This window comes from Solanum tuberosum, unplaced genomic scaffold (genome assembly GCF_000226075.1).
Source record: "Solanum tuberosum cultivar DM 1-3 516 R44 unplaced genomic scaffold, SolTub_3.0 scf00013, whole genome shotgun sequence".
Classification (NCBI taxonomy): Eukaryota; Viridiplantae; Streptophyta; class Magnoliopsida; order Solanales; family Solanaceae; genus Solanum; species Solanum tuberosum.
In genome coordinates this window covers 852,702-880,566 of record NW_006238940.1, presented here as the reverse complement: position 1 = coordinate 880,566, position 27,865 = coordinate 852,702, and the positions used below count along the sequence as shown (strand labels likewise).

The window sequence follows — 27,865 nt, the reverse complement described above, 5'->3', positions numbered from 1 at the left end:
AAAAATATATGGGATGACACTTCAAGAAGAATATGTTGTTGTTTGCTTAAATACTAATTCCATTAATTGTTACTTCTTGGTTACATTCATCTATCTTTTTACAAATTTACCAAGAGCTTATGTGAAAGTGCATTTTGAAACTTTAAATGCCTGAAGATTGTTTCTAATTTTCCTTATGCATTAGCATTTGTGAGGACATATTTTGATAAAATTACACCTTTAGTTGCTCCAAGTTTATTTATGTCCTTCCTATTCTGATGCATAATTATGTTCGGCATCGTCTTAGGATCCATACGGCCGAAGCTGCTCTTGGTAAGCACAGGCAATCATAGAATGAGCACTCAAGACAAAAGGGCTTTTCCAATTAGGTATACAAGGAATCACTCAAGAAGAAAGACGGTACTGGATGTAGATCTAAACGTGCCACCCCAATATGATAATAGGGATCACGAAGGAACTTCAAGTCGTGTTGTTCCTGGGGATGTGCCACCTGCACAAAGAGGTGCTTCTTCGACACCTGCCCCAATTGATGTTGAGGCACTTGATGATGATGTGATAATAATATCTTCCCCAAGGGCACTTGCAGAAGTACGTTCCTCTATCCAACTCCAATGATTCCCTTAATAAATTTTTTTGGTGGTGTGTTATCTTGTGATTGCCCTGGTATTTCAACCTTATGCCTAATTATATTAGAGATCTTGGTTTGCCTAGGCAAAAAACAGCAACATGAGGACTCATGGACGGGTTATTCTTGTTGATGAGGATTCTGGTAATTTACCTTTCTCTTAAAAGTTGTACAGCTGTAGATCGTGTGTGCTCTTTTGCTGCTGTAAAACTTTAGCTTGCTCTAGATATCAAAACTTTCTAGTAAGAAACGGGTTGGAAGTACCTCAATTTGTTCCGTGTACTGGTGTATCTGAATTTACCCTCTTCTGTTATGTTTAACAAAATTCTATTTTAGGTGCTACTTTAACGAGGGATAAATTTTTAATCAATTAGATATGTAAGGTACTGTAAAACCTCTTATATTTTTAAGATACCGGTTAAACGTAGGATCTATTTGTCCTCATTAAATATTCATATGTTCATATATAATGGAGCATTAATTTGATGTTCATTGTTGAAAATGAATGCCATGTAGGAAAATGAATGCCTAAATGCTTACATCAGTATGAATATTGATGAAGCATAGTGGACATTTGCCAGTACTTACATAATATTATGTTGTACTTTTTGTGATTTTTTCGCCTACGGAGGAAATGGGAGGTGATGTAAGTACTATGAGACTATATGGACAATTCAAGGCATGTGATACGATTCTATGAATCAGCATCAGAGTGGTTGGATTAATACCATGTTGGGCACTTCTTTCTCCTTGGAGAGCTAGACTTTGACTTTGGCTATTTCATTTGCCTCCCTTGAGATTGGTCTGATTGACTTTTAATTATTGCAGAGGATCATCTGCTTACGTTTAACAGTCGCAACATGCGCAGAAGAGTCTCAACCAATCAGTCAACAGTAATGGGTGACATTTACATAAACCTAGAAGCAAATAGCAGCTTACAGGTAACTAGAAAAGGTCTTTTTATGCTGTGTTGAATGTTCTTTACAACATGAATGTTCTTGTTTCTCACTTATTAGAAATAAAATATGATAAAATTTGAGTGTTCTTGTTCAAGTGATTTGTTTCTCACTTATTGGCAGTAAAATAAAATAAAATAAAATATGAGTGTTCTTGTTCAAGTGATTTCTTTTCAGTTATATTCATAAAGTTCAAAATTTGATAAAGATCTATTGCCACTAGTGTTCACAGCATAACTATGACATGTCTTTTGCAACAAAGGATGGTTGGTTTGGTCTCTTAGTTATTTCTTTTGACATGTATTATTTACCTTTCTTTCTAGCCATTAACTTTTTACATACATGTTATCATTTTCATGATCTTAGGTGTGTGTAGCCCGAAAAAAGAGAGTAAGACATTTGGTGTTGTCTAGAAGTTTAAACTCTAGCCACAATGTATCTTTTCCATAGTTTTATGGCATTGATAGATAATTGAATTATACGTTATATATGCTGCCTGAAAATGGGGAGTAAAGCATTTGGTGAAGCGTAGAAGCTTCAACTCTAGGCCGATGTACTGGTTTTATGGCCTTGTTGGCTAGTTGTGTTCTTTCTTAGCTTCTTATTTCAAACCTACACTTGTTGGGTTTTTGAAGTTGTTTAATTTATAGTAGCTTGTTCCTTGATTTCAATTTGAATCCATCATTAGAAATGTCTTGTTCAAATTACCAAGTTCTTGCTTCTGTTGGAATCAGTTCTTTTCAATAGGACATTGCTAGCCTAATTATTGGTGTCATCTTCATGGACTTTCATCTATCAGTGCATATGTGACCTATTTAAGTCTGTTACTTGAAGTCTTTTTATGCATGGTTTTTATTATTCCTTGTCATTGATGCCAGGTAGTCACAGTACAGAGTGCAATACCACCAAAGCCAATTCAACCCCCAACACCACCAAAGCCAATTCAACCCACATTTAGCTGTCCAGTATGCATGGGAACCTTAGTTGAGGAGATGTCAACAAAATGTGGTCACATCTTCTGCAAAGCTTGCATCAAGGCTTCCATAGCTGCTCAGGGTAAATGTCCTACCTGTAGGAGGAAAATTACCATGAAAGACACCATACGGGTGTATCTTCCTGCCACAAGTTGAGATGATATAGGTTGGTTTTCCTATCCCAACAAACTTTGGGATAAGTCCCATCTTTTTTTTGTGGTAGTTTGGTGCATATTAAGCATGCTTTTGTAGCAATTATCTTGTGTAAATCTAGTACTAATTTTTTTTTTCTGGATGTATTTTTTGTGTCATCCTTGAGCCAAGGGTCCATTGGAAACAGCTTCTCTACCTTTGAGGTAGGGGTAAGGCCTGTGTACACTGTACCCTCCCTAGACTCTACTTTGTGGGACTACACTAGGTATTTTTTTGGGGTAAATTTATTAAAGCCAAATGTGAGCCCTCTAAATGGTGAATGCACTAGATAATCACGCAAAGTAGTCCTGTTATAATTTTTTCCCTGCTCTTGTGGCTAGTGTTATGGTCATTATTATTATTATTATTATTTGGGGGAGGGGTGGGGGATTAACTGGTGTTGCCAGTTTGTAACATGGTGAATGAAAAGGTAAACACGACGTGAATTTATGAGTTGATGTTAGGATCAATAGGTTCTGGTAAAATGTTTTGACCCAATAGCGAGGCACAGTGGGTTGCGCCAAAGCCGTTTGCCCTTCCATTTACCCCTAATGTATTAATTCTTTGTTAGAAAGCTGACAATTATGCTGCTCCAGAAAAAAATCTAGCTATTATATAGATAAAATTCTCTTTTCTGAAATAGGGGTATAGCATCGAAGTGAAAGTAAGGGAGACAGTGAATCCTAGGATACCCATTATTTATAACATGGTAGACACTGAATTTTGGAGATCCACCTTCAGTATAACCAAATCACAACTGATATGTCCCCTATCCCATTGCCATCTTGAGATGAATTCATGCTGAACAATTATTTTGTTTCTGTGGTGTTTTTTAAGTTTCTTATTTCCTTATGTAAGTTGTTGCAGATAGAAAAATGCATTTTTCATGTCTCAACACTTCTGTTGTATGTTGCAGGGGGTGGCCACCATTTTATTTGGCCTGCGGAGGAATTACTTGTAAAGCCAGCTTGTTGTTAAACTACATGGGTTGAGGAAATATTGGAGGTTTTGGGAGAGGCATTGTTGGGTCGAAGTATGAATTGGGATCACTGTTAGACTGGATACCTTGGCTGTAGCTAATACCGTGTTCTTTTGTTCGCTCTCAAAATACTAGCTAGTAGAAACTATGGATTTCTTGAACTTATGTTTATTACATTCTAGTTCTTGCTTGACTTATTTCAGTTCCGGACTTAATTGTTCGGTCCTAATGAAACTAACTGTTAAGGGGGAAAATGAAAAAAGATTTGTTAGACATCATGATGTTCTTGGGGTGATTTGTTGTGATCGCAAAGGTATATCTTATTTTTGCTAGTAGCTTGTTCATATGTTATGCACTGCAGGTGTAATAAAAAATTATATTTATATCAAATTAGAAGCAGGGGTAGAGTTTGTCGTTGTGGTCTAGAATGATATCTTACCTGGAAGAGGCTACTAAAAAGGATCTATTGCCTTGCCCTCTCTGAAATTGATTTTCTTGGGGTTCATATTTGGATTAAATCTATGGTGGTAAAACTTGAAATTTTGTGAACAATGTGGAGTCAAATTCGTTGATTTTCGAACTAAGTTAAATCCCACAGGGCCTCGGCCTTGCGCTGCGAGGGCCTGCAACTTTTTCCTCCTCCATTCCTTAGGGACTTATCACTAACAAGTAAATCGAAAATAAATCTACTATAATACTATTATAATTTTTTTTAAATGTTTCAACTAATAGAGTTTGCTGTTTTACTTGTACTGGCCTATGCAGATGATACCATCATTTTTGTTTATGTTGATGGAAACAATTTACAATTGATCATTGCCAAAACACTTTACAATTGATATAGCCATTGATATATTATAAAACTGCTAGTGATATTGTTCAACAAATAGAGAACTGCACATGACGTATTAAAGACACTTTCCCTTTTACTTAATTTGGGTGTCCTATTAGACATGCTAGGAAAAGAAAATGTTATTTTTCTGCACTATTGGAAAAGGTCTATAGTAAATTGTAGATCTGGAAAGGAAAGATACTTTCTTTTGAGGGAAAATTTTGATCTCCTTAAAAGTGTACTACAAGGCATCCCCTATCTATCTTTTTTCTTTCATCACTCCTCCAAAACATATGATACATGATTTACATAAAAAATTTGTAAAATTTTTATGAAATTTTAAGAAGGGAGAAAAGAGAAAACATGGTGGTTTGGGCTGATTTGTGCTTACCCAAAGAAGAAGGGGATATCAGGTTAAGATCTTTTTTTGATGTTTTCAAAACGGTAAGCTTTGATGAAATTTTAGAATTAATAAGTTTATGTGCCAAATTTTATGTGAAATAAATATTGCAAAGGCATAGATCTCAGATTGCTGAATGGAAAGAGGGTTCCCAAACTTGAAAATTCATGTTGGAAGCTAGAGATAACATAGATCAACAAATTTGATGGGAGATTAAGTGTGATATTCTAGTATCTGGATAATTTGACACAATCAGGTTTCATGTTTTAGTATCTTTCTATCTATAGTCACAATCATATGGAGATAGAGGATGTTGGTTGTAACGACCGGTCAGGTCGTTTTGAGCACTAGAACTTTTTCTAAAGACTTTTTCGTAAATTTTAAATGAAAATTTTGAACTATTCGTTTAACTACATTTATTTAAATGACAAATAATTTTAAATAATTAATTTAGTAAGTATTTATGATGGGTCAAGTTTGAAACTATTTTAATACACTATGACCCTTGACCATATATATTAGAATAAGTTAGTGAGATTTAGCACTTTTGATTCATAATCATTATTATTTTTAAAAGAGAGAAAAGAAACCTGGGAGAGCTCCTCCATGTTCACGTCGACGAGGAGCAAAAAACGACATTAAGGTTAAGCTCCAAAATCTTTCGTTCACAACTTTAATTGTTGCATACTAAATTATCAGTCAATATTGTATTATATTGGTGGGGTAAAGAATTGAATTACTAGCAATTTAAATATTCAATATATATGTTGTAGTTTAAGTTGGTTTCTGAAAACCTAAGGTCACAAAATCTATCAAGGGAGTAATTATTATGGGGTAATGATGGCTAAACAATTACCAATCATTGAAAGGCATGACATGTGATAAATGGATTTGTAGTTTGATTTCATGATTGCCGCAACTTGTTTCATAACCAGTTGGCTTCAATTTTTATTACTATTATTATTATTATTATTATTATTATTATGTTATCATATTATTCTAATGACTTAGTCGGTCATTTTTGGTTTTTTCGTGGAAATTACCATTCTCCCCTCTCGATGTCTACCCCAAGTTGGTTTTGATGGATTTTGAAAAGTTGATTTTGAACTCCAAGTTAAAAGTTGAGATTTTTGGTATGTTTTGAGTTTAAAATGCTAAGTTTCTAAGAAAGTGATTTTCTGTGTCTTTTGAAGTTTTGAATATCGGAATGGGATTCTGTCGATTCCATCATACCCGAAATGTGAAATTTTATCCAGGAGAGTTGTTAGCTTTTGATTCCGAGTCTTTTTGAGGATTTGAGGTCCAAAATTGTGAAATTATGGAAATTTAGCCTTTGGGTTGACTTTGGTCAACATTCGGGATTCAGATGCTCGTATCGGGATTTCTAAAGTTCCATTAGATTCGGGAGATGATTTAGGCCTAGGTGAGGTCTTGGTTGATGTTTGAGAGGTCTCGAGTTTGTTTAAGCCTTTTTAGGCATGAGTTAGTTTCTTGTGGTTTTCACGGATGTTGGGTCAAGCAGACCTCGAATTCATATTTTGATGGTTCATTTGAGTCTGGAATGTCGAGTATAATTGATTTGGATATGTGGTTTGTGTGTGCAGTGTTCCGAACGAATCCTGAGGATCCTTTCGATATTTTAAGAGTTGGTTGATTTTCTGATGTCTAAATTCTAGTGCACCTCAACTTTTGTAAGAGTTGGATCACTTTTGCGAGGTTCGCTTCAGTGAGGCTTGGTTCACCATTGCGAAGGGTCTACCCCTGTTGACCTTCACATTTGCGAAGCAACCATCGCTTAAGCAACCTTCGCTTAAGTGAACCCTTGGTTGCTTGTGCGATACCTTAGAGGATTTTTGCTGAAAATTTTGGGGTTTATGCCCCCACTCCACCATTTTTGAACTTGGGGAACCTTTGGTGGTGAATTTTGAAGGGATTTTTATGCTAGATCAGTTGGACAAGTGCTCTTGATCCTAAACCTTCATTTTCCTTTTATTATTTATTAGTTTTAACATCAAAATATGAGATTTTGATTGGTAAAGGATGAGGTTTTTCAAGAACCCAAATTCTTAGCTAAATAGAGATTTTGAACTGTTTTTAAGACCTTTTTCGAGATGATTTTTCCTAATGAGTTCCTATAGCCTTGAGTAATGTCTTCAAGTAATAAATTTTGATTTCAAACCTTACTTTTGGAATTGGATTTTGTGTTGATTGACCAACCTTTCAAGAAGATTGTTGGGGGATATTGTTGTTTCCAAAAAAATATTATAAATACTTGATAATTATAGATTGTGTGGCTTCGGAAGTGATTCACAGGGGAAGACTCAACTATTGGAGTAATAGTTGATTGATTTAAGGCAAGTGACTTCCTTAACCTTGTATTATAGTTGGATTCTTATGTTTCCTTCGTTGATTGCGTGTTGGGAGTAATGAGAATGAGGTGAAGGGTTTAAATTGTCCACTTGTTATATCTCTATGAATAAAAAGGGGTTGAAATGAAAAAGGCTATGTGATGAACATGATAATGCCTTATTGTGACCCTTGATGATTGATTGATGAAATACTTGAAAGCATGAATTGTGGACTTGAATTGTATGATTTGTTGTCTCTTCCAATGTGGTGTGATATTGCTTGTATGCATTGATTATGAACGTCGTGATAAGACATGTGATGAGTTATCATTCCGAGGTCTTTGCCAGCGAGTGTTATCTGAATAAGATTTTATGAATCTAAAAGTTGTACATGTTTCCGAATTAAGAAGTCTAATTTGTTGAATCGCTAAACTAAGAAGGATTTTGATTGTTTTGATTTTTTAGGAGTTGTGATATGTCATATCATCTAAAGTTGTTTGTCACGACCCATATCATTGTGAGTGGCATCCAAACTAAACCATATGGTGGGAGAACCAAAGACTGATCCAAAACCAACTCAACATCGTCTAAATTAAATTAAATTTATCAATAAATAGGAAATAACAGTTTAGACAACTAAAAGATTGAGTCCCCAAAAACTGAACTCAATAGTCCAAAAACAATTAACGTGGAAAGCAACCTCTAAGAACTAAAAATCATTATACCAAAACTCTATAATCAAGACTCATGCATGCAACCCCAAAACTAAACATAAAACTAAGTCTAATGTCTGTGTCCGAAGAGATGGACAAGAGAAATAGAAGAATCCATGGCAACCTGAAAGATGTAGTTCACCATTGGATTTGAAATCAAATTCCCCTTAATTAAGGTCTTAAATTAGCCGCTGGAAGATTCCACGTACTCAACAAGGAAAAAAGCAAGTGCAATATTAGTACACAACCACAATGTAATGGTAGGATCGCACGGCTAACCCAAGATATGAATGTAAATAGTTCACTACAATACAGTAACATAGATGAATGCATACAAGGACAAGTAACAACCCATATAGACTCTCAGTTACATGTCATGAAACAACGATACCTGGATCCATGTCTCACATGATAACAAATGCAAATGTTTGATCCTCTCATGGAATCACAATCACATATCTAGACCTCTTATGGAACCCGAATCCAAATTGTTAGTGTACCACCGCAGTACTCAAGTTATCTATAGATAGTGTACCCGCTTGGTACCCAAGTCATCCATAGTTAGTGTACGAGCATGGTACCTGAGTCAACCAACAATCAAGTACAATCACATAGCACAATGAATAAGACCACTTGAAACCATAAGCCACAGTAACAAGTTCATTGCATGAGATTACCTACATGATGTCATATTGCATGTCTTTCTACCATGCATTGCACAAATGATACTACAGAGAGTAGACATGCAAACATACATAAATAAAAAATATACAACAATCACTACCTCGAATCAAGCCTTTTGAAAACTCTAAATAACCTGATCTTTCCCCTTGAGAAGTGTCTCACCTTGTTTTTGGTCTAAAACAAATAATATAAACAATAATCAATCACTAATGACCTATTAATTACCCAAATTATTAACAAATCCTAACCTCTGGCCAAAAATATGATTCTCTTCCCCAACTTAGAACTTTTTTCCACCATCAATCATGTCCACCCCCCCCCCTCCCCGGCGGAAATAACTTAGATTCTAAGTCATAAGAATCAATGCACAAGATTGAGGAGTTGAATTCTTACCTTTATCGATGAAATTCGTGAAAAATAAGTGCAAACTGCCCAAAATCAACACTCCCAACTCCAAGAACACAAAGTGGAGAAAATAAGAGTTTTGGGGTTGTTTCTGCTATAAATTTCGATTTGACCCACTATAACATCCTAGCTCGCTATATGGTGTTGTTATAGTGGAACTTACCCTATTATAGCGTTCTGCACAATCCACTATAGAGGGAGGCCATCCGTTATAGCGTACTCGACGAAAGTTCAGAGTTTCAAACTCCGAAAAACCAAATTTTAACAACACAACTTCTTCACTTGATGTGCTGAAATAACCTTCCACGCCAAGATCAGTTTCGAGGGTAATACTTACTCGAATTCAAATTTGAAAATTCATATGGACTCCTTAATACCTTAGCTATAAGGAAACATCACTATTGGCTAGCCTGATTAAAAATATTTAAGTCGCTATCCGAAAAGTTTTTTTGCCCAAATTCTTTCACTATTGGCTTACTCATAACGATCGGGTCAAGTCGTTACATTGTTACAAGTGTGATTTTCTCCTTAATTAATGGTTTCAATTATATCCCTTAATTAGACACAATCCTTAATTAATCACTTTTAGTTATATCTCAGATACGTACATGTATATGCAAGAGGCACATATATGTACATGAGGCCCAAAGTATGATAGAGACGTAATATTGCAAACTGGCGTGAATCTAGTAAATTTTTCATAGATTCTGTATTTGTTCTAAAAAATCTGAAATAAATATGTAGTTATGAAGGTGTGAACCTACATACATAAATTGGAGAATGGCCCAGTGGTGTTTATGCTACTTTCAAAGCCTTGTGCTCCTTACATATGGGTTTGAAAGCTACTAGTTGCACCTAGAGGCAGAGTTAGGTGGGGTTCGTGGGTTCCGACGAACCCAACAACTTGAAAATTAAATAAATATATTAAAAATCGGTACTTGTTGAGATGGTAGTCTTGCTTGTAATTAAGAACCCACAAACTCAAAATTCTGACTTCACCTCTGATAATATCATGACCCGAACCCAATTAAAAGATCCTCTTTTTTTGAAAACGGATCCAGAAATCTTCAACGAACTTGAGCTTCTCCTTTCTGTGGTGGTAAGACCCGAATGAAGCCACTTTTGGTTCATACTCCTCATTACTTTCCTCATTCTCTCCTCTTATCAGCCATGGAAACCTTTTGCATTATCAGCATTTTCTTCCACTAAGAAAAAATTATTCAATTTCGGTTAGACTTCACAAGTGAACAACTAGTATATTAATTGGGTTTGGGTCATGAGGCTATGAATATGGGTCGGAGTGGATATGGGATAATGGGTTGAGATTTAGTCTTATTCAGTAGGATGTCACGTAATAAATAATAATAACTAAAAAGGAAAAGACGATTAGTTTTAAGGGTAAAAATAGACCAAAAAGATGGATCAGGGAGTATTTTTAGTTCAATAGGTGAATGAGGGTTATATTTAAACCTCTTCGAATAGTCCAAAAATATTTTTTTTGGCTCTTTTCCGATAAATATATTACTCCAATGTGTTTATATATGCTTCTATTACTTAATCGAGATTAATTAATACATATTTCCACTATAGTAAATTGAGTCGATTTGGTGTCCGATGCAATATCCTATGTACAGACTATAGTTTATATAATCTCCTGTTATATATTCAAGTTTTGGTGAACAATATTATCCGAGTATATCTATGTCAATAATTAAAAACATGAAGCCACAAACAAATCTTGCAAGTTCAAATTAATTTTAAATAACAAATTAGTTTTTCTTTTTCTCATTGGCAGACTGTTAATTACATGAAAAAATTTCTTCATAATTTTCAGGATTAATAATCATACTAATAATATATATCCCTGGACTCCTGGCGTTGCCTTGACAGTGATTAACATGTGCGTCATCATAATAATGGAGGTGGAGGAATATGGATAATCTAGTTCACACTTAATTCACACTACAACAAAGAGATATCTAGTGGTTAGGGAGGGAGATTCTGGTCTATTCTAAATTCTCTCTCTTTAAGTAGGATGATTGAATTTTTTTCTTTCGCAGAAACATTTAACGATAATTGAGTTAATAATATCATTATATCTAGAGTTATTAAAGTTTTTAGCGGTATTTATATAGAGTGTTAATTATAAATACTCATATTATTATTATCATTAAATATAATATAGCGGAAATTTTATTCTTACCGCTAAATTGTTTATTTATTATAGTGTCATGTCAATTAGATGAAACTTACGCGGATAAGCAAACATATTAGTTAACGTAGCTACAATTTAATTAAATTATCATTCGTCACTAACTTACAATCATATATAGTTATGTGACCCACATCTAGAATTTGTATAATTCGACTCCTAATTGTATAAGTTCAGAATTTGTATATGCTTACCATAACTTGTATATAATTATCATGTTGATACATCTGATGTTGTATAAATGTAAATACATAATTAGTATATAGTTACTATGTTTGTATATTGACAAGTGAATTATATAAACGAAAATATCTATAGAAAATGAAATTATAATTATAAAGCATAATTAAACAAACTGTAGATAAGGGACTTATTAAATTTAATCTCTTTCCTATTTATAAAATTTCCGCAAGAGTTCAATTAACATGAGGAGGCCTATGGTGTGAATCTCATATCTGAAATCAACTAAGTCAGGTTAACTATATATGTAGTGACCTAGTACTTGGATTTAAATATTAAGAAGTATACTAGTATTAAATTAGAAGAAACTTGACTAAAGACATCTAGACAGGTATAGCCACGTTGTAGACATGCATTACATATATTTTTTTCTAAGTCTACGCTAGATAGAAGAATCATTACCCGGAGACAATCTGTAATCCCCAATTATATGTCTAAACAACTACTCCAAGATCTTTTTTAAGATTATCATGTTCCTTTGTCCTTAGCATAACCAAAATCAATAGTTAAGTACGTACGTTCATATTGATGTGTAAGTTAATTATTTCGTACTTTTAATTAATAGTGGAGTCGGAATTTTTATTAAGCCAGAGGCGTATTTAGGGGGTTACTGAATACACGTTAACTCATATATATTAGCGTTGTATTTTTTTTTTATAAAACTACTTAAATTATAGATGTGTGAACCTATGCTCGAAGTATCATGTAGTAATTAATGCAATAATTATTGGATGATCCCTCTAATTGAGATTAAAAACTTAAATGTTATATCTATGTTGTTGTTTTTTTTAATTTTTAAAATTGGGTCATATCTCTCTAAGTGAATACTGGTAGCACTTTTAGCGTTTTAATTTTATTTATTTTTTGTAATCTTTCAAAATTTCAAGTCTGTTATATTAAAAATTCCTAAAAGAAAATTGTTTTATGTTTAGTGATAAGAACCTAAAAATCAAATCATATATCTTAAATCCATCTTTTTGTAATATAGTGCGCTCATGTTCGTAAAATCCTAGATATGCCTCTGCATCAAGAGAGTTCAAATATAAAGAAGTAAACATACGAAGAAGTCGATAGAGTACAACATCTAATATATATAATTTTATAACTTCAATCTAGAAAAAAAACACACTTAATTATCATGTTCTTTTCCCCCTCTTATATAGACGACCAAGTAGGCGTTTACTTGTTTTTTTCACACTTCTCTCCTAACCACCTTCATTTATTACCTATTTTTTTAAAACTAAAATAAGATTTAATAATTGACTAAATTGTTGTCTATTTATGTCACATGAAGTTGGCTGTTAGAGAGATGCAACTTGAGTTGTAGCGTGCTGCGCGCATATATACCATTTCACAAGTCTTAGTGCCACATAATTAAAATTAATACTCCAATGGAGGTTGCCGCGCAACACAACTGGATGGCGGAGGAGACGGTGGAGGACACGCTCATCATACGTGAAGCTCGACGCTCAGCCAACGTTGATCGTGGTGTTGTTAATGAAGATGAAGTATCGTCTAGCAGTGATGAGGAAGAGGCGAGCAAGGACAAGCTTAAAAATAGCGTCTACTTTAATGAAGGTAATATATCTTAGGTTTTATTCAAGGGAAAATTATATATAATAGGAAACTATTAATTCAAATTAAATGCTATAAACATAGTTTGATTTAATTGTACCCTATGGCAAACTATTGCTATTTTTGCCTCTCTCCCTGGTGGAATCTCACTCGCCTCTCTCGTTTTGGTGGCAGTCTCGCTCGCCTCTCCCGCTTTTATACAAATACAAATGTATAAAATGTGTTTATGTTTGTATAAAGCAAGAGAAAATTGTATATATACATACATTTTCGTTCCCCTCTCCCAGATCTCGCTCGCCACTCCCCAGATCTCGCTTGCCACTCTCACTCACCTCTCTCACTTTATACAAACACAAATGTATATATTGCGTTTGTGTTTGTATAAAGCGAGAGAAAATTGTATATACAAATACAAATGCATATATTTTCGTTCTATACATTTACGATTATACAAATACAATCTTTCCCTGCCCAGTTTTCTTTTGTCTTTCTCTCTTTCTCGCTTTATACAAACACAAATTATACAATTGATCTTTTGTATATGTATACCGAAATAGATTATACAACTGTTTTCTTTTGTATATGTATAGCGAATTATACAAATGCTTTCTTTGTATATGTATAGCGAATTATACAACTGTTTTCTTTGTATATGTATAGCAAAATATACATATTTATGTTTGCTATGGAGTACAATTATGCAAACTATAGTTATAACATACAAATATGATTTTTATGTTTGCTATATGTGAAAGTTGGTATTTATTCAACGTCGAAATATAGCTAGCTCGTAAATATTTAAAAAAATTCATTTCCTCAACTAATGTGAGTCAATGGTAAAACCATTGACTAATAATGGGTTAATTCTAGGGTAATATTCCTTCAAATATTGAATATTTATGATAAAATTAAATTATTTTCTAAAAATATTCATAATTTTCATGACCAAACGGCAAACACCCCGTTCAAATTTCATTTTTTTTCTCATACTCAATTTTTCAAACATTGCTGTAAACATATTGGAACAATGAAATTTTATTTTGATATTAAGTTTTATTTATTTATTTTAATTGTAAGTTTAATATCGTAAATCACGAAGGAGATCAGTGTAATAGAGCAATACGTGAGGGGAGGTGTTTGAAATTATTGTTTTTTTAAAAGATTACCTTATAGTAGTATATTTTCTTATTAGTTGATCTTAGAATTCAAACATGTTCTTATTAGTTCTTAGAATTCAAATATGTCGAGATATAAATAAAGCTTGAATCATGTTAATATGTATGATTTTTTGAAGAAGAAAAAATCAAGGCTTCTTGATAAAGTTTGACTTTAGCATTATAAAAAATAAAGGATTTTGTGGGAATTATTTTATGGTAATAATATATATAATTGTTGTCATATTATATATTTAACAGCAATAATAAATATGAGTATTTATAATCAACATTCTAAATAAATATTGTTAAAGGCTTTAAAGACTTTGAACGTAAGAACATTAACTCAATTATTGCTAAATAGTTTTACAGGTCACAAATGTCGTTTTTGTTCTAGTGCAGGTCCTATTTTTCTTGGGTCATATATATATATATATATATATATATATATATCCAATTAAAGTCAGCTAATAGATAGCTAGATTAAATTATTTATGATAACGAAACTAGGAATTTGAAAATCAAAATCTGCCAGCAAGTTTATAGCTAACAAGACGTGACTGATTGTGAGCTTCTTCTCTATTTCCTTTGTTTTTTGTTAATCTATAAATGTAGGCCACTTCAATTTTCCTCAAACCATTACAATTTCCTTTGCTTAATTCTAAAGGAGTATGAACTAGTTTAATATATATCTTGATAACAATATTAGGCTTCTAAATCATTTTTCAACTAATATTTTACTTTCTCTTCCACTATATAGAAGCATTGACCAAAATAAGTTATTTTAAAAACCAATTCACCAAACTAATACGCTTTTTAAATTTTTTACAAAAGTAGTATAAACGTACTTCATGGTAACGTTTTAAGTTATTTTTATTTTAAAAATTCAACGGACAAAAATTGACGGAGCTGACGACGTTAAATGAATAAACGTTACTGTGAGTAACGTTTTAAATTTGCAGGATTTGTTTCTGCATTTGCAGGGCTGACGTGATTGGATTCTCAATAAACGTTATTGTGAGTAACGTTTTACACCTAAAACGTTACTCACAGTAACGTTTTAGGTGTAAAATGTTACTATTTTACTAAGAATCCAACACGGGTCTTCGACTCCTGCAAATTTAGCTATAAAACGTTACTCATAGTAACGTTTTACCTCAAAAACGTGACTGTCAGTTACAACACTCTGTTAAAGTCATATTCCTCCATTTTTTAAACTGACCACATGTGATTATAATATAAATGTTGTTGTAAGGAATGTTTTGCATATTCCAACAATATTCAACAAAACTTTTACTTGTGTTGCCCATTGTTAAAATAATATTCACAAAACTTCATCAGGTATGAATTAAATAAGTCAAGTTTATCATATTATTAAGAGATTTTTTTAACTAGTAACGTTTTAAATTTGAAGGATTTGATTCTGCATTTGCAGGGTTGACGTGATTGGATTCTCAATAAACGTTATTGTGAGTAACGTTTTACACCTAAAACGTTACTCACAGTAACGTTTATTCATTTAACGTCGTCAGCTCCGTCAGTTTTTGTCCGTTGAATTTTTAAAATAAAAATAACCTAAAACGTTACCATGAAGTACGTTTATACTACTTTTGTAAAAAATTTAAAAAGCATATTAGTTTGGTGAATTGGTTTTTAAAATAGCTTATTTTGGTCAAAATTTCCACTATATAATACATAAGTCACTGCACCAAAAGTGATCTTTAGCGGTAATAATCTAATTATTGTTAAATATGTTTATTTTACAGATAATTAACACTCTTTGTAAATATTCCTAAAGTGTATAGCAATATTAAATTTAATGACAAATTAATGCCGATAAAGGCTTTAATATTGTTTGTTAATTAATATACATATTTATTGTAGTGAGTCAAATTATTTTGCGGACTTACACAATTGTGTAATACATTTTATTTTATTTTACAAGTTAATGAACCTAACTTGTGTTCCTCTTTCAGTAATTGACGCTGTAGACTTTCACGTTGTTCTCAATGGTGATCATCACACGGGAAATGCTAATGGACAAATAAATGAGACAGGAAATCCCAAGGGTGAAATTCTTTCTACTGTATGTGTTCCACTTTTACATGGACAAAATTCACCCGTTGAGACGGGAAATCCTAAGGGTGAAATTATTTTGGACGTATGTGTTCCACTTTTACATGGACAAAATTTACTCGATGAGACGGAAAATCAAATTCTTTCTGGTGTATGTCAGCCACTTTTATATGGACAAAATTTACTTGATGAGACGGAAAATCCTAAGGGTGTATGTGGACAAAATTCACTCGATGAGACGGGAAAATATGGTAAGGGAGAAATTCTTCCTGGTGTATGGCTTCCACCTAATTCACAAGGACATGATTCACAATCAAGTTCTTCAATCAGAAAAGGAAGTGGAAATGAAACAATCATTGAACAAGTTGAGGAAGAAACTGTTGAGTTGGAGTTCTTTGACACAACAGCAGTTGATAAGCTAAAACACACTCATAATGCATACTGTCCAAAGTGTAACTCTCGTATAACTAAAGTTGTCCTTCGAAGGGTAAAACGAGAAAGAAGGATTATAATAGAAACTGATGATGATCGTCATGACCAAAAATCGGAGCTACTTGGATGCCTCTCATGCTTCAGTGTTTTCGTACGTATAGGTATATATATGTTTACAACTTTTATTTTCTTCTGATCTTATCTACACATGATGATGACTGGTCTACGTTGTTCAATTTATGCAGGAAAGAAGCTCAATCCATTCCCGATATTTGGAAATGGAGGAGGAACTACTAGTACAGAAATAGCTGGAGAATCACATCTCCCAAACACAGATGAAGGTATTTAGCCATGATACTTCAAATCATTTCAGTATGTCTTGTAAGCCTGTAACCGCTTTCTAGTTCAAATAGTTATGGATAACATTACGACAACAATGTATTGCTTAGCTGATCAAGCCTATAAGTTGGGGTCTTGGATTTTTCTGATGCATCACTTTACTTCACCAATTAGTATGAGAACAATGTCTAATATTGTTAGTTATCTGCCCTGTGTCTCAGTATTCTTGTAACACGAAAACATCTTAATCTTCTCTTTTAGCCAGTTTCAACATTTGAACATGCATCTTGGTTAATGCTTAACATGTTAAAGGCCACAAGTTCTACATGTACTGCATTACTTGTTGAAAGTGACATGAGGCGAAGACTAATTTTTCCTATATCTTATTTTCTTTCTACTAATCTTTGGGAAATTGAACTACTTTTCAGGTGGCTTCATTCCAGGGATAATGCCTCCCAAGAAATCACCAGCTGAAATTATAGAGAGTAAAGGTGAGAGTGCTGGAAAACTTGAAGATATGTAGCAAAACATTTGTATTCCAGTACTCGTGTGGTGCATCGGATTTTTCGATCCTATACATTTGTCTTTTCATGTAGTGGTGGATGTGGTCATATCTTATACCAGTAATTCATGAAAAACACATATATGTTTCATTTGAATCTTATTAGGTCAGCATCTATAGTTGTATGTATTTCAGTTGAGTATCGCGAAGCATTAGAGATTAGGTGTTCATATTATGTTACAAAGTTTGTAGGGAAATATGTTTTCATAAATAGCTATATAATGCAGGAGATGATTACCGAATTCCTATATTGGAAGACCCAAGAGCTTCTCCATCAACAGGGCATTCCAGCAACCCACAAAGACCAATACTTCCAGTTGAAGTTAAAGATTCCAGATCACTGGAGATTGTAAAATGCATAGTATATGGAGGTTTAATAGAGGCAATCACAAGCTTGGGAGTGGTCTCCTCTGCAGCTGCATCTGATGCTGACACAAGTAAGTCATTGAGACCTTATTTTTGTTGTCGAGCTTGTTAAAGAAATGAACTTTGGGCCTAACTCAACCCCAAAATCTAACTCATGGGAGGATCTCTCAAGACCATATAAGTAGTAAAGTAGACTATGTCCCCATTCCACCACCGATGTGGAACTCAACCCCAACCCCCTCCTGCAATTGGAGCATGGGTAATATAATATTGGGACCCAACATTAGGTAGCCTAACTCAACCCCTAAAGCTAGATCATGAGGGGAGGATCTCCCAAGTCCCCATCCCACCATCGATGTGGGACTCAATTACAACTGAAAAACTAAGAATTATGACTTCTATGGATAATGCTGATGCTTAATTGCTTATAACAAAGCTATTAAAACTGAAAAAACCAAGGGCTTTAATTCTTTTCGCTCCTATATCTTGACAGAATAAGAATGGCTCACTTATAGATTTATCTTGATACTGCAGTGAAGATTGTTACTATTGGAGTGGCAAATTTGATAGGTGGACTTTTTGTCATTTGTCAAAATGTAAGTATTGTGTTGTTTACACTTGCTGACTGACTCTTGTTCTACCTTCCTTTCTGCTTCTGCTTTAATTCTTGCTTCTTAACTATTCTCAAACTTGCAGTTGGTGGACTTGAAATATAGTGTTGGAGGAGGTTCCAATTACCAAGTAGATCGATACGGTGAACTACTTGGCCAAAGAAAAAATTTCCCCCTTCATGCTACTTTTGCCATGTTGTCATATTTTGTGTTTGGACTTATCCCCCCTGTAATATATGGCTTCACATTTCGGAAGAGTGATGACAGGGACTACAAGCTTATAGCAGTTGCCGCGGCTTCTCTTCTGTGTGTTATCATACTTGCTGCTGCAAAGGCTTATACACAAAGAGCAAATAAGTTCAGTAAATACTTCAAGACTATTTTGTCTTATGTTATAGCTGCAGGTATGGTCTCAGGTGTTGGTTATGCAGCAGGTCATCTGATTAAGAGGCTCATGGATGACATGGGATGGTTTGACTCAAAGCCGATTTCACAGAATCCAGCCTGGGCATCCTATTGACATCTTGTCTGTGTTGTTAAATCCTGATTTCCTTCTTCGGCGAGCTTTAGAACCACAGAGAATTTGGATAAATAAGTTTTTGTATTCTTTGTTCCTATGTGATATTCTGATGATGTGTTTGTTGCCTCTACTTGTGGTGTGAATAACTTGGTCTAGAAGACACCTCCTGGTATTGTTTCCTGTTATAATATTTATAAAACTTACTTGGGTGGGTATACACAGTTTGGCCGTACTCACGCTCGACTCATTGGGACTTCACACTCTGTTTTGATGGTTTTTCAGTATTATCTCATAATAATGTGTCGTATTGTATTATCTTATATTGTGTTGTACTGTATCAATATTAAGTTCATAAGTGGCCAGAGGTGGTGGGGATCCGTTTTATGAAAATGGTGTGCTTAGGGAACAGTACTAGTGCACTGTTTTGTAAGGCGAAAATATTCACTAGCCTGTTTGGAGAACCTTTTTCTACTCTGATGGAATTAGGGGCGTGCAAAAATCGAATCGACCGATAAATCGAACCGAAAAAAGTGTTATTGATTTATTGATATTGGGTTATTGGATTAACAGTTATTTAATGGTTTTACAAAATAAAATTATTGGGTTATCGGTTCGTTATTGATTTTTGAATATTGGGTTATTGGGTTAACCGATAACCCATTTTTCCTATAATAATTTACTATTTTAATTTTTAGTTATACATATATATAATATATTAAACAAAAAATATTAATATAATTAATAGAGTAGTATATTAGACTAAAAATATAATAACTTTACGCAATAATTAACACTACTTACCAGTTAACTCTCTTCTCTACTTTTAGTTATTTAACCTTTAGGTTTTACTTTTCAGTATTACTTATTTACTTTAGTTAGAGTTTATAATTGATTAATATTAGCTTTTGCACGATTGTAAATATCTGCAATTTGATTAATGTTAGAAATTCAGATTTTGTGCTTTTTTTAAAAAAAATAACGTAAGAACTTCATTTAGTTGGGTCTTTTCTTTATATATGATTTACCATAAGCATGGCCTCATTTGCTTACTGTTTTGACTTTTGTCTATGATTTGATTTTATTTGATTTCTTTATTGCATAAAGGGGACCTCGTTTTATATATTATGGTGATCGAAAATTGACCAAGACTTTGTTGTGATGACCAAAATACAGCAAGTTGGTCCCCTATTGTCCCGTTTGGGATGATTATTTCGATGTATGCGTATCGCATCAAATTATTGGATAAGTCATATATTTGTTTTGAAAGCATTTTCTTATTGGTTAAACCGAAAACCGAACCATTAAAGATCTAAAACCGATAAACCAAAAACCGATAACAAATATCTTATTGATTTGGTTATCGGTTTAGCATATTTAAAAACCGAAAACCGATAAACCGAACCGATAATACTTATAACCGAACCGAACCGACCGATACACACCCCTAAGAATTATAGTCATGTCAAGGCCCAAATTTCAGGCATCTTTTGCTTGAAGTTGTGGTCTTGGCAAGGCTAAAATTTAGACATTAATTGATTGCACTTCATACATATAGTGGCTTGCTAAAATCAACACATATTGTTTTACTAAATTGTGGCCTTGATAAGGTCAACTCAACATTTTTTTTAATTGAAGTTGTTCCGATAAATAAAGACTGCACTTCAGCCATTTTAACATGAAGTTCAAGCATATATATGACTTCTTTTCAACCGATACACACCCCTAGATGGAATACTATGTGGAAAGTATTCTGATTGCGGTTTAAACAACATAAGTATGCCATAAGGTAATAGGAATTACTATGGACAGTGGAGTCAGACAATCAGTTTATGACACTGATATTAAAGATATTTCAACCGGTGTACCTCGAAATTTAACAAGCTCTTCTAATTTTAAAAATTAGTAACATATAAACTAACAAAGATTTCACTAAAGGTAGATAACTCAACAGATGATAAAGAAAGAAATATTGTATTTTTTAGGCTATGTATACTTTATCTCTCCCTCTAAAGAAAAGTACTACTTTTTTCTACTATTAATAAGAGGCACACATGTCATTCCATGACATGTGTGCTAGCAGCCATAAATTTAAGTATCCCATAGATCCTCTGCTGTACATCACAGATGATTAGACTGCCTTTACTAAAAAATTCTTCTTCTCGAAATACCTTTGCACATGTAGTCACAATATATAGTTACAGTGTAAGCCCGAAAAAGGAGAGCTTGGCTCGAAAGAATGATTTTATCTTAAAGTTTGTAAATCAGAAATTCCATTTTGGTGATGAATTTACTGCACTTTGACGGGGTCTGGTCTGTGGCTCCAAGTTGTTCCGTTTCTTCATGATTGAAGATACTGTCGGGTTAAAATAGTCATTACTCCTTTGAGAATTCGCCCCTTGGGAGTAGACTTTCCTTCCTTGCATACTGCTCCTCTGCTGTTGTTGTAGCATTGCTCTGCGAGCACCCGCATTTTGTTGGGCTGTTCCCCATCTATTGTAGCTCACACAACTTTGGCTCCTCCCTACCTGTTGAAACCTTCCCTCTCTAGGACTTGGAAAATTTCGACTTTCAGCAGTTTCCGCAGAATACATTGTTATCTCTCCGTCACTACTGTATCCATTTTCCATTTCCAATATCCTTATAGGAGAACAACTTGATTGAACTTCACTCTGAATCCCATTTACAGATCCGGTTGAAGCAATCTCAGCATCTGCCACAGGATTGGATTGCCATATATTACCTTTTCTAACTGGATGCTCCAAGGGAGGTTTGTTGACAAAATTTTCACCAAAGCTGGAACGAATTCTTCTGGCAGGTTGCGGTGAGCCAGAAAATTTCGCAATCCTGGGTGGAAAGTTGATATCTAAAAGCTGGATGTGAGTACCTTCCTTCATCCTAACTGGTACTGAAGTTAAATTTGGTGACTCATAAATTTCAGGAGTTGGAATTCCATGTACACTAGTGACAGCATGAGGATCAGTAATTAATGCTTCCTCTTCCATATTAGTTGCAACAGCGGAACAGCTTGGGCCAGACTGCTCTCTAGGTTTTGACAATCTGTTTGATGATGATGGAGTCCCCCCATTTTCAGCTTCAGTTGGCTTAAAAACACGCCTCATCGTGAAGGAAGCACAAGAATGATCACTCTTTTGACCAGCTGACATCAACCGAATTATTGGTAACTTGGGTTTGTTGAGGTCATCAAGGTTTCCCTCCCAATGCTGGTTTAACCAGTCACATATTATGGGGATAGGTATACCAAATTGCATGAGACATTCCTTCTTCCTTGATGATGAAGAGGATGCTGAAGTGGTTGAGGATTTTGAGTTGGGAGATGTCGCGAGCTTCATAGGGTCACATACCATGAATGCAAGATTGCCATGAGCATCAAAACCAGTAGAACCTGCCCTCCAGCTTATGCCATCAGTTGACAGCTTTATAAGATTATCAGTGGCTATTATCACTTTTCCTTCACCAACTGTCAACTCCTTTTCCTCGTTATATCCTAGCAGGTAAATGACATTACCTAGCTCCAAATTAGATTTGGAACAGGTTTTTAGGTAGTGAGGCTGCTGAAGATGTGCATTTGTGTCTCCATCCATGACATCAAGGCCAACTATTGTCAGATCTAATACAGAACTGGTTATAAAGAATCTGCAATAGAAGGGTATAAAATTGAGACAGCTAGCAAAAGGCAGAACTTGTGCTACCAATGGACAAAATTATAAAAAACTAGAATGCATAAAACTTAAAAGCATTCACTTATCAGAAAGCTAACAATTTTAAGACGTACTGAATGTAACTTATAGTCACTCAAACGTTAAGTTCTTCCCCAGATAGAATGCCCATTGATCTTCAGAAAAACATCAGATTCTAGTGAATTATTTACGTGATCTTCATCCTATCCTTCGAGTTTCTTCATCTCTCTGTGAAATAGATCACCACAGGCAAAAATTGTACACACGGATTTCTTAACTTTGTTTTCAGAAGATCATATGCGATATTAATGCATGGTACTCTTTGTGAAGCTGCTTTATTTTCATACTCGATGAAACCAGAGCACGCACAAGCAAGACACCAATTCTGTTGCACACACACATTGTACAAGAGTCATAATTAAATTCGTCCCGCGAGACCGGCCGGTTCAGCCAGGATGGGACCGGGCCAAACCGGGCTGGGTCGACCGGAACATAAAACCGAACCGTCCCATCCCACGTCCCCTAACCCCCCAACCCGCCTCACCACACGGGACCGGTCTCGAGCCGGTACCGGGCCGGGCCGGTCCCCTTGCCAGGCCTAGTCATGACCCATCTGATAACCTCCATGTTGAAACACCAACTAGCCGAAATACCAGATAGCACAATACCATAAATTAAATGAGTTAACAAAATTGTCAAGACTTCTGTTGAAATGTCAGCAGTAGCAACTAACAATCTAAATTTCATCAATGTGTGATTAGGTTGGAGAAAGAACTATCTATCACAAATCCAGATCTAATTTTATGATTGACTATATTTTGACAACCTTGTTAGTACGTACGTTATTTTGAAATTTCTGTCACTCTGAACAAGAAACTCCGCATAACAATCATCAGCGACACACAGTAGAAACTATCTCATCCTCAAACCTTGACCAACTTTTTAAGAAACTCCCGCACCTTTTCCGTAATAGGGTCGTAGACAGCTAATTACTATCCTGTGATGCTAGTTATTCCATTTCTAATAATCAGCGATTGTGAGGTTCTTATTTATTCATTTTCCCTCTCTAGGAGGCAAATGGTACAAGCTAAATTCAATACACAAATACAGACAAGCTTTCTGCCTTCTGCTAGTATGAAGCAATTTCATGAATTAACATCCTCACGGGTTAACAGAAACAAAGGGATCGGGGAGATTATTGACCATCTTTCTGCTGAGTTAGATACTTAGCAACAGCTTCCATTATGGTTACAAAAGTTTGAATACTAACAAATGAAACATTAGCAGCTTCTTCTTCCTTGACCTCATACTCAATTGTGGCTTTGGTGATGCATGTTGTTTCATACTTCTCTATGACATCAAAGCGCACCTGAAAGAAAGTGAATCCGTGATCAAGAAGCCCACCTTCCACCACCAGAGCTACTTTTACCCGATTCTCATCATCCACAACAGAAAATCTTTCCTTGGAATAGGTAAACAGCGGAGTGCCAGGTGGAAAGGTTAGTTTGAGGACTGTCCCAGTACCGCCATCACCTTCAATTACATCAACCTTGTGTAGGACATGAGGGAGCTCTTTGACCACAATATTGGCCAATTGAAGCGTGCCATATACCTTCCAAGCTTCACTGGCAGGCACAGCTACTTCAATCTCTTCAGAAATCGTTCCAAACATAATTTTTGGTGGAAGGACAATAATAGTTCAAAGAGAGAAGTGTTTAACTGACTGAATATGCTCTTTCATGTACCCCTATATATACACACACACAAATAAAGACTACTACCAGTTTTGGAGCTTGAAATGGTATCAAATTCCACATCAAGACAAAATTGCACACAAAGAGAATAAAGTTTTCGAGATTCCAAACACTCTGGTAAGAGCCAGCCGACCAATTATTCAATGCAGTTTTAGGTACAACCAACATTTGTTAGGGCCTAAACAACAACTACAACTAATTTGTACTAATGGGACTCCAAGTCTAGGTAAAACGACAAGGGAAACCCTTTATCTTTTAGTGTAAGAACAAGAAGATACAATAACTGTTACTAGACGGACCTGTGAGGGAAAAGGCAAGCGGCGACACCATTTTGGAGGCAGATCTCAGCAGCTTCAGCAGCAGCAACAGAAGGGAGAATAGCATGAGTAGTGAGCAAAAGATTCCGGTGGATCAAGAAACCAGTAGCACTACCAGCAATATGTACCATAGCAGGACCTTTAGTGGAAAAAATGGAAGCTTTCATTCTCTCAGACTTGCCACCTCCATTACAGAAACACCAAGAATCTACCAAGACCCCCATTTAGTTTTTTAGGTAAAAATTCGAAATGGGGTTTTTCTTTTTCACAATAGATCCAGAATTGAAGCTAAAAATAACATATTTTCCAGCTCACAATGAGTGTTTTGTCACTCCAAGTAGCCTCACACTAGTGTACAGTCTATAGCATTATTCTGGTGTATGGTTGATAGAGAAAGATGGTAATGTATACAGAGGGGATTTTTGGTTAGTTTTGGGTAGTTGTTAAGAGAGAAAAGTGGGACAAGAAGCTTGTAAAACGCGAAAAATGGGACCTTTGTTATCCTAAATATGGGAGAAAGTGAAATGTATTGTCTGAAAGAGAAGCCAAGGAAGAAGAAAATGATGACGAGACTGAAACTGGAAACACGGCTACTTCTCGCCCTTTTTTTCTTCCTTCTTTTTTTTTTTAATTAGGGAGGATTATTGGCATATTTCTTGAATAATTTTGAGATTAAAATGGAGGTTCCATTGTATAAAACAGTTTAATCTACAAAATACAATATTCTGATTACTTATTGCATAATCATTTTCCTCTGCACTCTATTTGGATAATAGTTACGTATTATGCTATAATGTATTATATGATAGTATGTATTATATTCCTCACATAAATATTATATATGTATAGGTTATATTATTTTTTGGTGTTAGTATGATATCCCACCTATTTGAATGTTAGAATTAACTCGAATAAACTAAGACTTCTTAACATATTAGGAAGGATGTTTTGTGAGTTATTTTAATTCCACAAACTTTATATGTTAAGTCAACCAAAAAAGAAAGTTGTGAAATAAAAATTGACAAAAGTTATTGGCAATGCCAATGAGGAATTCTCTGAGATTTTAGGTTAAACGTCTCATCGATTTTCTCTCACTATATGAAGAGTTAGAATGTGCACGATCTATCAAATCGGAGGTCTACGAATCTAGTTTCCAACGCACTAAACCGTTCATCCATATGACTTCAGAGTAGAGAGATATTCACATTTTCGTAAGACTGCATAACAGACACCTCGAAGTGGGTCCCCCCCCCTCCCCCCACAGTTCCTAAGTTGGTGGTCTTTATAAAAGACTACATTCTTCGCCTTTTTTTATTATTATTAATAACAGTTGAAAACCTAGAAAAACTCATAACCCACCTTCTAAATACTCCTTGGGTGCTTAGATTTTCAACCCCATGGAGTATTTGGAAGGTAGGTTATGAGTTTTTCTGGATTTTCAACTGTTATTAATAAGAAAAAGAAAAGACGAAGAAGATGGTATAAAGGACCACCAACTTAGGAATTAGGGGAATCCCACTTCTAGGTGTCTGCTTGTGCAGTCTCATAAAAATATGAATATTTCTCTTTTCTGAAGTTATATATACGAACAATGTAGTGTGTTGAAAATTAGATTCGTAAATCTTCGATTTGATAGGTCATGGGCATTCTAACTCCTCATATACTGAGAGAAAATCGATAAGACATTTAACCCAAAATCTCTGAAAATTCCTTAACTACATTTACAATAACTTTTACCAACTTTTGTTTCGCAACTTTCTTAACTTTAACACTTAGCATACGAACTTTGTGCAATCAAAATAACTCACAAAGCATCCTTCCAAAAGTACGAGTTAACTCCAACGTCCAACGGACGGGGTGTCATAATTACATAATAGGATACTATTAGATCTACTATAAATATATAGAGTAAAAAATAAAATAGAATTATAAAATAATAAGTAAAGACAAAATGAGAGGAAAATATTAAAATAATAACATGAATCACGATCACACCAAATCAATCGTTAAAATGATTTCTTTTTGTTATTACATATTGATGGATTTAAACAATGTTATACCATAAAAAATTAAATAACAATTAAAACAAACTTTATATTTAGACTAAATAAATGATGTATTCAGAGTTTGTTTTTATTGAATTATTTTGATTATCCTTTGAAATTTAAGTTTGAGTACTAGTATTACTTAATGATAAGATTACTATTTTAAAAAAAAAATTAAAAATCTCTTAACTTGTTAAAATGGACTATTATTTTTAATGTAAAAGTCAAGAAAATAGAATGAAGATTGTACATTATTATTTTATTTTATCTTTTCTTTTGTTATAAAATCAAGCTCAGAACAATATAAATATAAAGAAAAGAAGATAAGATAAGTAGATGAAGGAGAAGACTTTTCTTTTTATTCAAGTGTATCCTACAAATGGTAAATGATATCTCTATTTATAGTGTTGAGATATCACCCAAAGGTCACCATGTTAAATGTCCAAACTAGTAGGTACATACTTATCCACAAAGGTTCATGTCACCTTGGAAATATGCATACATGAATACAACTAATTCATGAATAAATCAAATGGACAATCCACTATTCAATGGATTTATAACACTCCCCCTTGGATGTTCATAGATAATGTGTCTTGTTAAAACCTTACTAGAAAAAACCCTGTGGGAAAAAAATTTAGTGAAGGAAAAAGAGTATACATATCTTTTGATACGCATTAGTTGTTGCCTCAATAAAAACCTTGCTATGAAAGTCCAGTGGGACAAAACCTTGGTCAAGAAAAAAAGAGTGCAACATTTTACTCCCCCTGATCAAAACATCACTTAATTTCTCGTGATGATGTCATCCAATCTTATATACCAACTTCTCAAATATTGACAATGTCTTTGTGATCAA

At 34.3% G+C, this 27,865-nt stretch overlaps 3 protein-coding genes across 3 annotated transcripts; 2 read left to right on the top strand and 1 right to left on the bottom strand.

Annotated features, from left to right (window-relative positions):
- Positions 1 to 333: 333 nt before the first annotated feature.
- On the top strand, positions 334 to 2,711 carry LOC107063000 (uncharacterized RING finger protein C548.05c-like). The gene is made up of 4 exons (XM_015314354.1): positions 334 to 588; positions 712 to 769; positions 1,454 to 1,566; positions 2,460 to 2,711. The coding sequence occupies exons 1-4, from the start codon at positions 334 to 336 to the stop codon at positions 2,709 to 2,711; spliced, it is 678 nt and encodes a 225-aa protein (XP_015169840.1).
- A 10,175-nt stretch (positions 2,712 to 12,886) lies between these two features.
- LOC102584554 (membrane protein of ER body 2-like) lies at positions 12,887 to 19,431 on the top strand. Its single transcript, XM_006339998.2, has 7 exons — positions 12,887 to 13,138; positions 16,266 to 16,958; positions 17,043 to 17,138; positions 17,565 to 17,627; positions 17,926 to 18,135; positions 18,599 to 18,660; positions 18,761 to 19,431. Exons 1-7 carry the CDS (start codon positions 12,952 to 12,954, stop codon positions 19,193 to 19,195), a joined length of 1,746 nt encoding a protein of 581 aa, XP_006340060.1. The 5' UTR covers positions 12,887 to 12,951; the 3' UTR covers positions 19,196 to 19,431.
- Positions 19,432 to 21,119: 1,688 nt separating this feature from the next.
- LOC102595482 (uncharacterized) lies at positions 21,120 to 25,619 on the bottom strand. Its single transcript, XM_006339953.2, has 2 exons — positions 24,947 to 25,619; positions 21,120 to 22,849 (listed from the first exon to the last, which is right to left on the bottom strand). Exons 1-2 carry the CDS (start codon positions 25,186 to 25,188, stop codon positions 21,457 to 21,459), a joined length of 1,635 nt encoding a protein of 544 aa, XP_006340015.1. The 5' UTR covers positions 25,189 to 25,619; the 3' UTR covers positions 21,120 to 21,456.
- Between the last annotated feature and the right edge of the window lie 2,246 nt (positions 25,620 to 27,865).